Source organism: Bufo bufo, chromosome 3, assembly GCF_905171765.1.
Source record: "Bufo bufo chromosome 3, aBufBuf1.1, whole genome shotgun sequence".
Lineage (NCBI taxonomy): Eukaryota > Metazoa > Chordata > Amphibia > Anura > Bufonidae > Bufo > Bufo bufo.
In genome coordinates, this window is record NC_053391.1 from 145,515,815 (window position 1) to 145,530,435 (window position 14,621).

Consider the following 14,621-nt stretch of genomic DNA (forward strand, 5'->3'; position numbering starts at 1 on the left):
ATTGCGGACCGCATTTGCGGACCCACAATATACGGGCACCGTTCCGTGGCCATTCCGCATCACGGATGTGGACCCATTCATTTCAATGGGTCCGCAAATCCGGAGATGCGGAACGGAAGAACGGAACGGAACACTACGGAAGCACTATGGAAGGCTTTCTGCGGTTCCGTTCCGTGCTTCCGCACCGCAAAAAAATAGAACTTGCTCTATCTTTTTGCGGAACAGAAGGTTTGCGGACCCATTCAAGTGAATGGGTCTGCGATCCCTATGCGCCTGCCCCAATTCGCGGTCCAAAGCACAGGCACGGGCTTCACACGTTCGTGTGAACGAGCCCTTATACAAACGAAATGTTCTGCAGGAAACACTCATTATCCAATCTAAAGGTAAAATCTAATAATTTCCTTTTTTATTCTTCTATGAAACAGGTCAGATCAACCATAACATTCACATGTTTTACAAAAGATCTCTTCGAGGTAAAAAGAAGTCTGGTTGCTTCCTTGTGTTGTACTAATTCTAATGAATTTTAATGAAATATCTGAATGCCTCTTTTTTTTCTGCTCATGTCGTATGGAATACACGTCCCTCCCGGCATGTGCAGTCCCAGTTTTATGGCATAGTCCCTGTGAAGGTTGTGGAATATTGGACAGTACTCTATTCTATACCGTAAAACTGAGACTGTACAGCGGTGGAAAAGTTGCCAAGGAAAACCTGACATATATCATATCTATTATAGATGAATTTTCTGCTTCAATGAAAAGCAGTTAATATTATGTACATAGGATCCTACTTTTTGATATGCTGTACCTGACATGATATATCTCATATCATGACTTGGCCTCTAGATACAAACCTGTCCTCTTTCACAACCTACAACAAAAGATACACTGAATGACTTGGATGTTACAAGGGTTGTCTGAGAATTGGGCAAAGACAGGCAATGGCATTACTTTCTGTTAAATCCCTGCACCGCCATTGACATCATGTGGAAAACACGTGAATGCTGTAGCCAATCAATGGTCTCAATGGGGCACCCAACAGAGAGCTGAACCCAGGAGCTGCACCAAAACTAAAGTGTTCCAATGGTGATGAGTTGACATCCATACATGTGATGCTGCTTCATTTCTGACAAAAGACCTCTTTTAATGATATGGGCAGCACGGTGGCTCAGTGGTTAATGATATGGGCAGCACGGTGGCTCGGTGGTTAATGATATGGGCAGCACGGTGGCTCAGTGGTTAATGATATGGGCAGCACGGTGGCTCGGTGGTTAATGATATGGGCAGCACGGTGGCTTTTAATGATATGGGCAGCACTGGTGCCTTGCAGCGCTGGGGTCCTAGGTTTGAATCCAAACAGGGACATCATCTGCATGGAGTTTGTATGTTCTCCGCGTGTCTGCGTGGGTTTCCTCCGGGTACTCTGGTTTTCTCTGGGTACTCTGGTTTCCTCTGACACTCCAAAGACATACTGATAGGGACCTTAGATTGTGAGCCCCATTGGCGACACCCCAATGCTAATATCTGTAAAGCGCTGCGGAATATGTCAGCACTATATATAAGTGCATAAAATAAGTAAATGACCCCATTCCCAGTGACTACTGTGACAGGCAGTTACAATATAAGCAGCATTTCATTCACAAAAAAGGGTCTGGTAGATTGGACACCGCTACACTAACCTCAGGTTTTCTCACTAAATGCTGTGTCTGGCACACACGATATAGGTAATGTCAGTAGCTGAGTAGTCAGAAGATATTGAATAAATGTCAGCACGTGCATGTACCTTGTGAAAAGGTGAACAAATGCCACATTTTGTAGGTTTTCCACCTAATTGTTAATGTACAGTCGTGGCCAAAAGTTTTGAGAATGACACAAATATTAGTTTTCACAAAGTTTGCTGCTAAACTGCTTTTAGATCTTTGTTTCAGTTGTTTCTGTGATGTAGTGAAATATAATTACACGCACTTCATACGTTTCAAAGGCTTTTATCGACAATTACATGACATTTATACAAAGAGTCAGTATTTGCAGTGTTGGCCCTTCTTTTTCAGGACCACTGCAATTCGACTGGGCATGCTCTCAATCAACTTCTGGGCCAATTCCTGACTGATAGCAACCCATTCTTTCATAATCAATTCTTGGAGTTTGTCAGAATTAGTGGGTTTTTGTTTGTCCACCCGCCTCTTGAGGATTGACCACAAGTTCTCAATGGGATTAAGATCTGGGGGGTTTCCAGGCCATGGACCCAAAATGTCAACGTTTTGGTCCCCGAGCCACTTAGTTATCACTTTTGCTTTATGGCACGGTGCTCCATCGTGCTGGAAAATGCATTGTTCTTCACCAAACTGTTGTTGGATTGTTGGAAGAAGTTGCTGTTGGAGGGTGTTTTGGTACCATTCTTTATTCATGGCTGTGTTTTTGGGCAAAATTGTGAGTGAGCCCACTCCCTTGGATGAGAAGCAACCCCACACATGAATGGTCTCAGGATGCTTTACTGTTGGCATGACACAAGACTGATGGTAGCGCTCACCTTTTCTTCTCCGGACAAGCCTTTTTCCAGATGCCCCAAACAATCGCAAAGAGGCTTCATTGGAGAATATGACTTTGCCCCAGTCCTCAGCAGTCCATTCACCATACTTTCTGCAGAAGATCAATCTGTCCCTGGTGTTTTTTTTGGAGAGTAGTGGCTTCTTTGCTGCCCTTCTTGACACCAGGCCATCTTCCAAAAGTCTTCGCCTCACTGTGCATGCAGATGCGCTCACACCTGCCTGCTGCCATTCCTGAGCAAGCTCTGCACTGGTGGCACTCTGATCCCGCAGCTGAATCCTCTTTAGGAGACGATCCTGGCGCTTGCTGGACTTTCTTGGATGCCCTGAAGCCTTCTTAACAAGAATTGAACCTCTTTCCTTGAAGTTCTTGATGATCCTATAAATTGTTGATTGAGTTGCAATCTTAGTAGCCGCAATATCCTTGCATGTGAAGCCATTTTTATGCAACGCAATGATGGCTGCACGCGTTTCTTTGCAGGTCACCATGGTTAACAATGGAAGAACAATGATTTCAAGCATCACCCTCCTTTTAACATGTCAAGTCTGCCATTTTAACCCAATCAGCCTAACATAATGATCTCCAGCCTTGTGCTCGTCAACATTCTCACCTGAGTTAACAAGACGATTACTGAAATGATCTCAGCAGGTCCTTTAATGACAGCAATGAAATGCAGTGGAAAGGTTTTTTTCAGATTAAGTTAATTTTCATGGCAAAAAAGGACTATGCAATTCATCTGATCACTCTTCATAACATTCTGGAGTATATGCAAATTGCTATTATAAAAACTTAAGCAGCAACTTTTCCAATTTCCAATATTTATGTAATTCTCAAAACTTTTGGCCACGACTGTATATGTGTGATAGGTGCCTCATGGCTACACAGACAGCAGCATTTATCAGAGGGTGAAGTTAGATCTTATCTGTCTTACATTTTAGAGTGCCTCTTATACAGAGTAAAAGTTATACAGCAGCATTGTAAGATTTGGCATTTCATTTATTGTGTGTCATATAAGTCTACCTGGTGTGTTTTATGTTAAACTACACCTACCTCCTGGAACATTTATTTGATAGCTTGGTATGTTTAGTGCAGTGTCCTGTACCTGTAAGATGTTTAAAGGGAACCGGTCACCTTGAAAATGCAGTATAATCTGCAGGCAGCATGTATCACAGACGTACAGAGACATACGGACGTCCCGGCGACAGTGATTGACAGGAGATCTGTGAGACTGGCAACACGTGGTTTGGTCTGACAGGTTTTCCTTGGATCAATAGGTGTCAGTGTTGTTTCTGGTAATGGCCACATCCCTTGCCTCCAGGTTTTGCTAATGTGGTCATTTAACCTTCCTTATTTATAGTTGCTTCTCCCACTTTGCTGTGCGGTTTATAGCTTCTGTGCCTGTGGATAGTTTGTGGTTGCATCTCGGCTGAGTTCCTGGAGCTTCCAGAGCCCCTTTGTATTTTTTTCGGTTCTGTGTGTTGCATTCCCTACTATTTGTATTAGGCGTGAAGAAGACTCCTGTTCGTCCTTCCTTTTGGAGGAACAGGTAGTCTCGTCCCTGCCATTAGTACCAGGGTCATATAGGGCTAGATAGGACTCTAGCTATTCCTGCGTATGAACTCACCTACCTTTGGGGTCTGTTCATACTGGTAGTCAGAACAGGATTTTGGTTAGGGTTTTCACTAGAAGGTATCCATATTCCTTCCCTAGTTCTCAGGCCTGATTCCCTGTACCCCCCTTTCTTCCTATGCTCGGTGTGGTGTTTCCCTCTCACACCAAAGCGTGACAGCATCTTATAGAGCAGGAGGAGCTGAGCAGAGTGATATCATTTTGTGGGAAAAGGTTCAGTATAACTTGTAATTCATTCATTTAAATTCCTGTTCATTCTGGGCTTTGAAGTCCAGGAGGCGGTCCTATCGGTGATTGACTGTGTATACAGATATAGCTGTCAATCACTGATAGGTCCGCCTTCTGGGCTTCAAAGCCCAGAATAAGCAGGAATTTAAATGTATAAATTGCAAGTTTTACTTAATCTGTTGAGCTCCTCTTGCTCTGTAACCTGCTGCCTTCAGCTCAGAAACCAGGTTCAACATGACAGGTTCCCTTTAATGAGTGTATTAATACATAGTACAGGTGTCACATACACATTTCTGTCTAGAGCAACTAGCAAATTACACTTAGATAGTAAATCCTGAATCTGTATGGGATTATTTGTAGAATGTAATATTTTTATTCACATCTTCGATTATGGGATAGTACATACTCATCAGTGCAGACTTGTACAGATGGAATCTGGTACACTTGGAATATATAGGCTTATGGTGGTGATGTAATGGGGTGCATTGTTGGTGGCAGGCATCTGCAGTTATGTTTATATGTTGTATGGTTTGTGGTTACAGTGATTGCTCTGATGCCTGTGTGGTGTTTGTGTTTGTTTCCCAAGGAGAGAGGCTGGTAGCCCATAGTCTAGATTTGGCTTGTGTCCCTTCCTAGATGCTGGAAGGGAATGTGGGTCCTATTCGCAGTCTCACAGGAGGCTATGTCAACTGCACAGTACAAGGAATGTAGGTGTGAAAGTGTTGCGCCATGGAATTCACTGGGAGGGCTTAGCAGGTGTTCGTATATGACTAGTTTTGCCACCTAGAGACAGAGTGAGTGTGTCAAGCAAATTATGTGATGTAACCTTAGAGGTCAGGACCCTACCTTGCTGACATTAGGGCAAACAACTCTCAAAGGGCGAGTTACTGCAGGCTGCGGATCATGGGGTTTGAGATGACACAGGCCCACCTTAGCACTATAGTGGATTGGTCCAGGCCAGGCAGTTTAGGGGATGGGAACTCGGTAGACAGAGGGAGTTAGAGCTGAAATGATAAGCGAGTCCCTGACAAAGAGACTCCAACAGTTTTGAAGGTGACAGTGGAGCATTACCACCACATTTGCACTATTGGAACCCAGCCTAGTGATAACAGGGTGTTTCCCTTTCTTTCCTGCTAAACTCGAAAGGGAGGCCTTCAGAGCACAGGAGGCACCCATGTCATTTGCATAAACAGATTGTTTGCTGTAAAGGGAGTTGGATGGATGGATGTCTTTTTTCAGCCTTATAGACTATGTTACTGGACCTGAAAGCCATGTATTGACCTGGGGAACGCTTTCCAGTTACCACACTGAGTTGGGGATGCACCTTTTTTCCCTCAGGGTCTGCTGTGTAGCCCACAGTTTCTGGACACCCTTGCTACCAGAACTGTTAAGCTGATGTACTTTGCTGGAAGGGAGCTGCAATAAAAATATACTAGTTCTGCACATTCTTCAGCGGGGGTCCTACAGATCCAGGTCCACCTTACATCACCGTGGCAGTAACAGCACTATCTACAGATTATTGATTGGTTCTTCCATGTCTCCTATCAGAGACAGCTGAATCCCTGATGAAGGATAGCGATCTATTCGAAACGAGTGGCGACACCAGAGGTAGAGCAGGTGCGGTGTATGTGCAGTATACACTATGTTTTAGACTATTCTCTTAATTTCTGGTGCTAAACCTTTGGAGTGTATTTGTAGCGGTTTTACATATTAGAATTCTTAGCAAACGGATGACTACTTTTGAGCGCATGTCTTTGTTCTTAGGTGTTATGTTTGCTATACTGCCCACTGACTTAATTATTGATTAATCATTTGTGACATACCTTTTAAATATTAATCCCCTGTGCTAGTCCTAGATTTATCTTTGTGGGGCCCATACGCACAGCATGCAGGGATCCTAAGGCCATGCCTACTAATATGACCACACTAAAACCCATGCCCCTTATTGCTGCATGTACAAAAGTAGCTGTCTCCAAACAATGCAACGTGAAAGTAAAAACATATACAGGTACCTGTGAGTGGTCTTCCAGGATCTGATGTCTGGTCTTTATGGTCAGTACTACATTATGTTTGTTGCAGTTAGACTGGAGAAGTCTCCATTCACCAGTGAACAAATGTGCTACAGATCCACTGATTAGGATCAAGACAGATCAGTAGTAATGTGGAACCACTGTGCCAAGTTATTGGTTTGACATTGGGCCAAACCCTAAGGGCGTTATTCTGGCGCCTCCTCAGTTTACACCCTTTAACCCCTATTAAAGCATGTGGACTTCACAGTGTGTTAGTGACCAGACCGCTACCTCCTCGGATGGTCCTGGTGTACTTAGAAAGCTGACCCTAGGAATCAGGAACACAGGCAGGGCCAGGATACACACCAAACCACAGACATAGTCTGAACAGGTGCTAAAACTAAAACACAGATCTCTGAAACACCACAATAGACAGACTGGATCAAGAGCAGAAACACCAGACTGGATGACAAAACATGAACAGAACTAAACTGAGACCAACAAGCAGGATAACACAGACCACGGCAGAAACTCAGGAAGGGTACGGTCAGACATGAAAACAGACACAAAACAGACATACAGACTGGCGAAGACTGGGCAGGGAAACAGAACTACAGACTCAGATACAGAAGCTGTTGCTCAGGCAAGGGGTGCGATAAACAGACAGAACATATACCTGAGCTCATTAACCCAAAACACCTGCAAATGCACACAGACAGAAAGAGGGATTAACTTTGACATGGAACACAGAACACCCAGCAATCAAGAGGTGATTAATTTGTGTCTTGCTAGACAGAAAGAAGAGACATAATACTCGATGGTCATGTTCACACCACAAAGTTTCCGCAGCCAGTACGCACAACACAGAAGCGAATATCCACTGCCACACCAACACATGGCCCTAGCTAAATATATACCAGTATACGGCAACCAGTCCACACGGAATGCAATGGGACACCACAAGTATCAGTGGCCAGTATGCATAAGACAGAGGCAGATGTGCACCACCGCATCAACACATGGCCCTAGATACACACCACCAGTATCCTGCAACCAGCCCACATTGCATACAATGGAACTCATAAAACAGAAATTGTCAAATTGTAACACAATGCTTAAAAGAAGATTTTAGTTGCAGGACTGTATCATGAATTTTAGCATCTTTAATGTAGTATTACAGTACGTAACGAATAAATACAGTTGTTCAACAGCAAATTTCTAAGAGGTAGCTTTGACTAACTTCACTCGTATATCAGGTAATGTAGGTAACCTAATGTGTGACATATTCATATCATTAGAATACAGCCACATTATACAGAATTGTGCAAGTACACTAACATCATAACGCCATATATGTTTTTGTTAATCTCTTGCACGCATTTAGATACCTGTCAGATAGCTTTAATGAAAGTGTGTAGCACAGTATTGTCCAGATATTAATTTTGACAAGAGTATGATGTCTCATTGTCACGAACCAGCGGGTGTGAACCCACTGTGCCACGTTCTCTACCCCCTCTAAGGGTGTTGTCTAAGTGAACCCCTCGATCTTCACAGTCCCCTGATGGTGGGGATAGACTTTCCCGAGGGGAACACCAGGTCGTTACCTCTTGAGGAGGATAGGGGCATGATGCAGCTGGTCCAGGCGGACCAGGAGGTATCTGAGAAAGGTACCAGAGGTACAGACTGAGTCGTTACCAGGAGCAACGTGCAGGACCGAAGGATGAGGCAGAGGCAAAGTCAGACAATAGGTCAGGGCAGGGGGCACAGGTACAGGTCAGGCAATCCGGGTCGGCAACAGGAGAGTCAAGGCAAGCAGACAGGGATCAAACAGGTAGCAGAGTCCAGGAACACAAGTTATAAGTCAGGAACACAGGAACACAAGCGGATTTCAGGAACCTTAGCAGGACACAAGGACCTTGACACTGAGGCATCTGGGAAGGGGGCTGAGCCACTTATATATGTGCAGGAGAGCTAGGATTGGTTGGCGAGGTCACATGATCCAACCCATAAAACACAGGAAGTGACGCGTGCCGGCCCCTAAGGAAATGCTGCAGGAAACAAGCAGCAAGCTTGCTTTGACCAGGGCTGAAAAGAAAACTGGCAGCAGATCACCGCAGAACACGGCGCCCGGGTCCGTGGCGGCAAGCAGGGGAACAGCGGCGCACAGCATGTCCTATTAGGGCAATTTGACATCATAAAAGGGAGTTTCCTTCTCTGGACACCCCTCTCAATGAGTCAACAGTGGACTAAGTGGCTCCTGTTGTGGAGGACTCAAGCCGTTCTTGTATTCCATGGATGGCTTTTCACATGAATGTCTGCTGTATAATACTGAAGTGGCTCTGCCGCAGGTTCTGCAGGGGAAATACCAGGCTGGTTGTGACTTCCCCAAGCAAACAGCTAGACCTGGCGATCAGCTGATCACTCCTGTGGACAGTTTTTTAAATGGGATGTCTCTGAGTAGACATCTTTAGGGTTTTGTTGAGGTTCTGATAGTTTATGATATGAAGAATATTGGTTAGAACCCCTTCTGGAGAACTCAGGCCACCATTGATTTACTTGAATAGCCATTCCTTTAAAGCAGTGCTTGATATGCAGCACCTTTCAGCTGTAGCGGCACTGCTGGGGAAATATCTGTTTGGCCACAACTTGGCAAATTCAGTTGTTTGCTAGGGTTGCCATGAGCAGGATATATGGTGATCAGTTAATAGCTCCTGGCGTTGCACTCTGCAAGGGGTTGCATCTGATAAGGCAACTTTTTAAAGAATATTTTAGATAAAACCTGACCGAAATCACCTATTCTCCCCTATAGTCATATTTATAAGGTTTCATGAAGTGAATTCAAGTCCTCACACTGAAGAACTGCTGTAGCAGGTCTATTCAGTCTCATTCACAACTAAAAGGAAATGGTGAGCAAAATGTAGCGTACAAAACAATTTTGTTAGTAAGGGAAAGACATTGACCGGTGACCATTTTGTTATATCTACATCAGTTATGTACATAAGAGGTCATGTAAAGGGGTTCTCTATTTGTGAGAACCCCATGGAAGACAACCTCATCTTTCCAGATTCACTCATGTACTGTAAGTATTAGTGAGATTGAATAGTATATAAGAAACTGTTTAAGAATGTGTTGAGTAAGGAATAAAACAATCATATACACCACATTCCAAATTATCAAAATTAGTGATCCCAATTATAGGAAAACTACTTAAGAGGGACATTCTACATTATTAAGCAGGCCACATGTTTCAAGCAATATGGGAAACAAAAAGGATCTCTCTGCTGCTGTAAAGCATCAAATAGTGCAATGCCTTGGACAAGGTAAATATTTCACGAAAACTAAAGCATGATCATCATACTGTGAAGAAATTTGGGGCTGATTTAGAGCACAGATGGGTTTGTGCAGATAAAGGCATAATGAGGAAGGTTTCTGCCAGACAAATGTATTGGATTAAGAGAGCAGCTGCTAAAATGTCATTACAGAGCAGCAAACAGATATCTGAAGCTGTTGGTGCCTCTGGAGTCCCACTAACCTCAAGGTTAAATATCATCTAGGTGCTTACAGTTGTGCAAAAATTTACTATTCACCATCCCTAAACAGTGCTCACAAGCAGAACCGGTTGCAATGGGCCCAAACATACATTAAGACTAATTTTGAAATAGTCTTGTTTACTGATGAGTGGTGTGCAACCCAGGATGGTCCACGTGGATGGTTGGTGGATGGCCACCATGTCTCAACAAGGTTGCAACGTCAGCAAGGAGGTGGCAGAGTCATGTTTTGGGCCGGAATCATGGGAAGAGAGCTGGTAGGCCCCTTTAGGGTCCCTGAAGGTGTGAAAATACCCTCGGCAAAGTATATAGCACTTCTGACTGACCACGTTCTTCCATGGTACAAAAAGAAGAACTGTGCCTTCCGTAGCAAATTAAAATGCATGCATAACAATTCACCGTCTCATGCTTCAAAGAACACCTCTGAGTCATTGGCTGCTATGTGCATAAAAGAAGATAAATTCATGGTGTGGCCACCATCCTCCCCTGACCTCAACCCTATTGAGAACCTCATGCAAAAGATCTATGAGCTCTGGGAGGCTACTCTGACATCCTGCAAAGAAATTCAAGCAGAAACTCCCCAAAAACACACAAGTTTAAAGGGGTTATCCCATCTTAGACAATGGGGGCATATCGCTAGGATATGCTCCCATTGTCTGATAGGTGTCGATCCCACCTATGGGACCCGCACCTACAAGCAGAACGGAGCGGAGAAAGTTAAGGAGGGCGCACTGCACATGCGCAGCCACCCTCCATTCATTTCTATGGAGCCGCCGAAAATAGCAGAGCGCTGGCTCGGCTATTTCTGTCGGCCCCATAGAAATGAATGGGAGCGGTGGCCGCGCATGCGCGGTGCACTCCCATTCACTTCAATGGGAGAGGCGGGGAGCTGCGCCTGGTGGTGGACGGACCCCTGGAAACCCGGGGTCCTCCAGCCACAACTCTCCCCGGCTCCGTTCTTGTAGGTGCGGGTCCCAGAGGTGGGACCCAGACCTATCAGACAATGGGGGCATAAACTAGCAATATACCACCATTGTCTAAGATGGGATTACCATGGGATAACCCCTTTAATGGATGCAAGAATTGTGAAACTGATATTAAAGGAGGGGTCCCATGTTAACACGTAACTTGTCCTATTAAGATGTTATTGTTTGAAACAGCATTTTCAGTAAATGTGATTCTCTTAGTGCTGCAAATTCAACAAATGACCATCTTCAGTCCCTTACAATCTATAAAATGTTTTGAAACTCTGTTGTGCTTAATCATTTGGAATGGTGCATTTTGAGTTTTTTAATTTGTGAAAAAAATACTGTTATCATTGGGAGATTTGTTCAATAAAATTAGATTTATACTCTTAACGGTTGATGACTTAAAAATTATACTTACTGTCATTTGTATCAACCCCCTATATCCTTATCATATTGAGAATAATGAGGTAGATTTATCAAACTGGTTGTAAAGGAAAACATGCTTATTTGCCCATAGCAACCAGTCAGATTCCACCTTTAATTTTTGACAGCTCCTTTGGAAAATTAAAGGTAGAATCTGATTGGTTGCTATGGGCAACTAAGCCTGTTTTCCTTTGCACCAGTTTGATGAATCTCCCCCACTGGGTGTCTGTAATGGGTGTCTAGGCTGGTTTCTAAGCAAAAACAAAACATTGTTCTGAATACAGTAAGGCCTTTTATTGTTATTATATCAATTTATATTATTTATTATAGTGTAGCCTTTTATTATGGGCTAAATTAGAGGGGGGGAAAACTGAAAAAAAAAGTTTATGGAAGTCTCTCCCAGGATTCAAACCTGGGATCTCTATATGTAAAACCAAGCACTTAAAGGGAGTCTGTCACCTCCATACGGCCATATACAGCGCTTACATGGCTCTGTAGCACACCTATACAGGATTGTACCGGTACCTTTGTTCTTTTCTTTAGACTTGCACCAGCAGGAAAAAAAGAAGTTTAATTCATATGCAAATGAGCACTCGCAAGTGCCCAGGGGCGACGTTCAGTGTGTAGGTGCCCAGGCTTCTCTGCCTTTTTTTCACTTTACTCCTCCGCAGTCTCTGCCTTTGCCCGCCCTCCAAGTCTCTTGCCTCATGGATAGGTCCGGACTTGGAGGGCGGACGAAGGAAGAGGCTGGGGAGGAGTGCTCATTTGCATATGCGAGTGCTCATTTGCATATGAATTAAACTTCTTTTTTTCCTGCTGGTGCAAGTCTAAAGAAAAGAACAAAGGTACCGTTACAATCCTGTATAGGTGTGCTACAGAGCCATGTAAGCGCTGTATATGGCCATATGGAGGTGACAGACTCCCTTTAACACAAAGCTATAGCATAAGGCTACTTTCACACTTGCGTTGTTCTTTTCCGGCATAGAGTTCCGTCACAGGGGCTCTATACCGGAAAAGAACTGATCAGGTATGTCCCCATGCATTCTGAATGGAGAGTAATCCGTTCAGTTTGCATCAGGATGTCTTCAGTTCAGTCGTTTTGACTGATCAGGCAAAAGAGAAAACCGTAGCATGCTACGGTTTTATCTCCGGCTAAAAAAACTGAAGACTTGCCTGAATGCCGGATCAGGCATTTTTTCCCATAGGAATGTATTAGTGCCGGATCCGGCTTTCAGAATACCGGAATGCCGGATCCGTCCTTCCGGTATGCGCATGCGCAGACTGAAAAAAAGGTGAAAAAATAAATGCCGGATCCGTTTTTGCCGGATGACACCGGAAAGACGGATCCGGCATTTCAATGCATTTTTTCGACTGATCAGGCATTTTTAAGACTGATCAGGATCCTGATCAGTCTTACTAATGCCATCAGTTAGCATACATTTTGCCTGATCCGGCAGGCAGTTCCGGCGACGGAACTGCTTGCCGGATCTCTCTGCCGCAAGTGTGAAAGTAGCCTTACTGCATAGCAGTGCATGTTTTTTCTGTGCTTATAAGCTAACACACACATTGCTGGTGTCTTTATAATCATATATTGTGCTTGTGGATAAAGCAATAATATGTAGATTCGCTTTCTGAGCAGATCTCAGTGGGGTGAAGCTATAGTACATAGAGTATATGATATGTAGATGCTAGGACACAGCTCTGCCCTCAGCATGTCTAGCCCCTGTCAATCAAAGGAAGGGGGGAGTGTTCAGAGCACAGGGGGTGTTACAGAGCAGTGCTCAAAGGATTCAGCCCCGCCTCCTGGTGCTCAAACTTCTCATTTGCATATGAATTAAACGCAGATATCTCTGCAGCTATTTATCGTATAGACAAAAGAAAAGTATTGTTTTAATCAGCATGACGGGCCCTACTCGCCAGTATGTCTGGTTTTATAGGGTTGATCCTGGTGTTAGAGCCTCTTTAAGGTTGTGCTTACATCAAAGTTACAAGCATTTGTAGTTATTTATATTACTTCAGGTGTGATCACCACTCGTTTTTTTTTTAATTGTTTTGTCACAAATCTTTTACGTTTTTTTCCGGTGTGATATTTGCCCTTAGAGTAGACATGAAAAATGCTGAAAAATCATTTTTAGAAAAAAAAGCTCCTTTTATTTGATTTAACAAAAAGTCAGCTTTTAGATCACGCTAAAAATACCAATTATTGTAATGTTTTAAAGGGTATCTGTTGCCACAATTCTGGACTATTATCTTCTGTAACACATGAATAGTACTACACATAAGGAGTCCAGAAAGACAGTTTTTATGTTCCTGCTGCCTGCCGCTCCCTGCTGCTGATACATTGTCAAGACTAATGGCGAAGACTCTTGTGCACATGCACAGCAGTCCAGACAATGTATTCCAGCACAGTGGGGGAGGAATACACACAAAGATGAGAAGATACAAACTCCATGCATGTGTCACCCTTGGTTAGATTTGAACTCAGAACCCCAATATTGCAAAAAATACTAACTTTGAGGGGCAGAAGAAATAAAAAAAAATAGGATTTGGACTCCTTATCTGCCATACTATTGATTTATTACTGCAGATAATAGTCCAAGATGGTGGTGACAGAGTCCCGTTAGACAATGTTTAGTCTCAGTTTAGCACAGCTGCTTCATACATAGTCTACAGCATGGATACCCAACTTGTGGCCCTCCAGCTCATTTAAATGTGATGACAGCACGCAATAGCTGTAAATGATAAAGTAGGAACATCAGAAGTCTGACTTTTTGTTGAGATGACCTCCTCTGCACGCCTCAAGCTAACAATGCTGTTTGTATGTTTGCTTTGCTCTCTGCAGTTTCAGGCAGCACTACTAGTGTGCCTCCTATTTCACCACCAAACACCCCCACTACAGGTATGTAAGTCCTGCAAGGCACACAAGGCTATGGGCCACATTTACTCAAGATTGGAGTTTCATATGTCAGTAAAATGTCTGTTGGAATACGTTGCACCACATTGATTGAGGCATATGCGCCTTTTAGTGCTCTTGTGCTGTCTGTGTGCAAGAAACCTAAAGCTACGCCAACTATGGGCTGGAATCTGATGGACAGCTATAGTACACATGTCCCTGTCTTCCCAAAGACATTCGGGTTGCATCAAAGGCCAGTTCTTATCCTAGACATTTATGAGAAATCCACAGTATGTTTGGCCCAAAATGTGGATCTGCCTGTTACATCTTCAGAGAACATCTGTGTGGTTCTCTATAGAGGTAATGGAAACAGCCTCACC

General features: G+C 43.7%; 1 protein-coding gene across 8 annotated transcripts in view; it reads left to right on the plus strand.

Moving 5' to 3' along the window:
- The window catches only part of ADGRG2 (adhesion G protein-coupled receptor G2), a 146,581-nt gene that overhangs the window by 70,732 nt on the left and 61,228 nt on the right, over positions 1–14,621 (plus strand). For 3 of the 8 annotated variants that reach the window (XM_040423689.1, XM_040423682.1, XM_040423683.1), the window contains exons 5-6: positions 426–473; positions 14,191–14,247. The exons of 2 other annotated variants lie outside the window; for them this stretch is intronic. In XM_040423689.1, coding sequence (XP_040279623.1) covers positions 426–473; positions 14,191–14,247 — 105 coding nt within the window. The remainder of the gene's footprint in view (positions 1–425; positions 474–14,190; positions 14,248–14,621) is intronic. 3 more of the 8 variants (XM_040423685.1, XM_040423686.1, XM_040423684.1) reach the window with 2 other exon arrangements.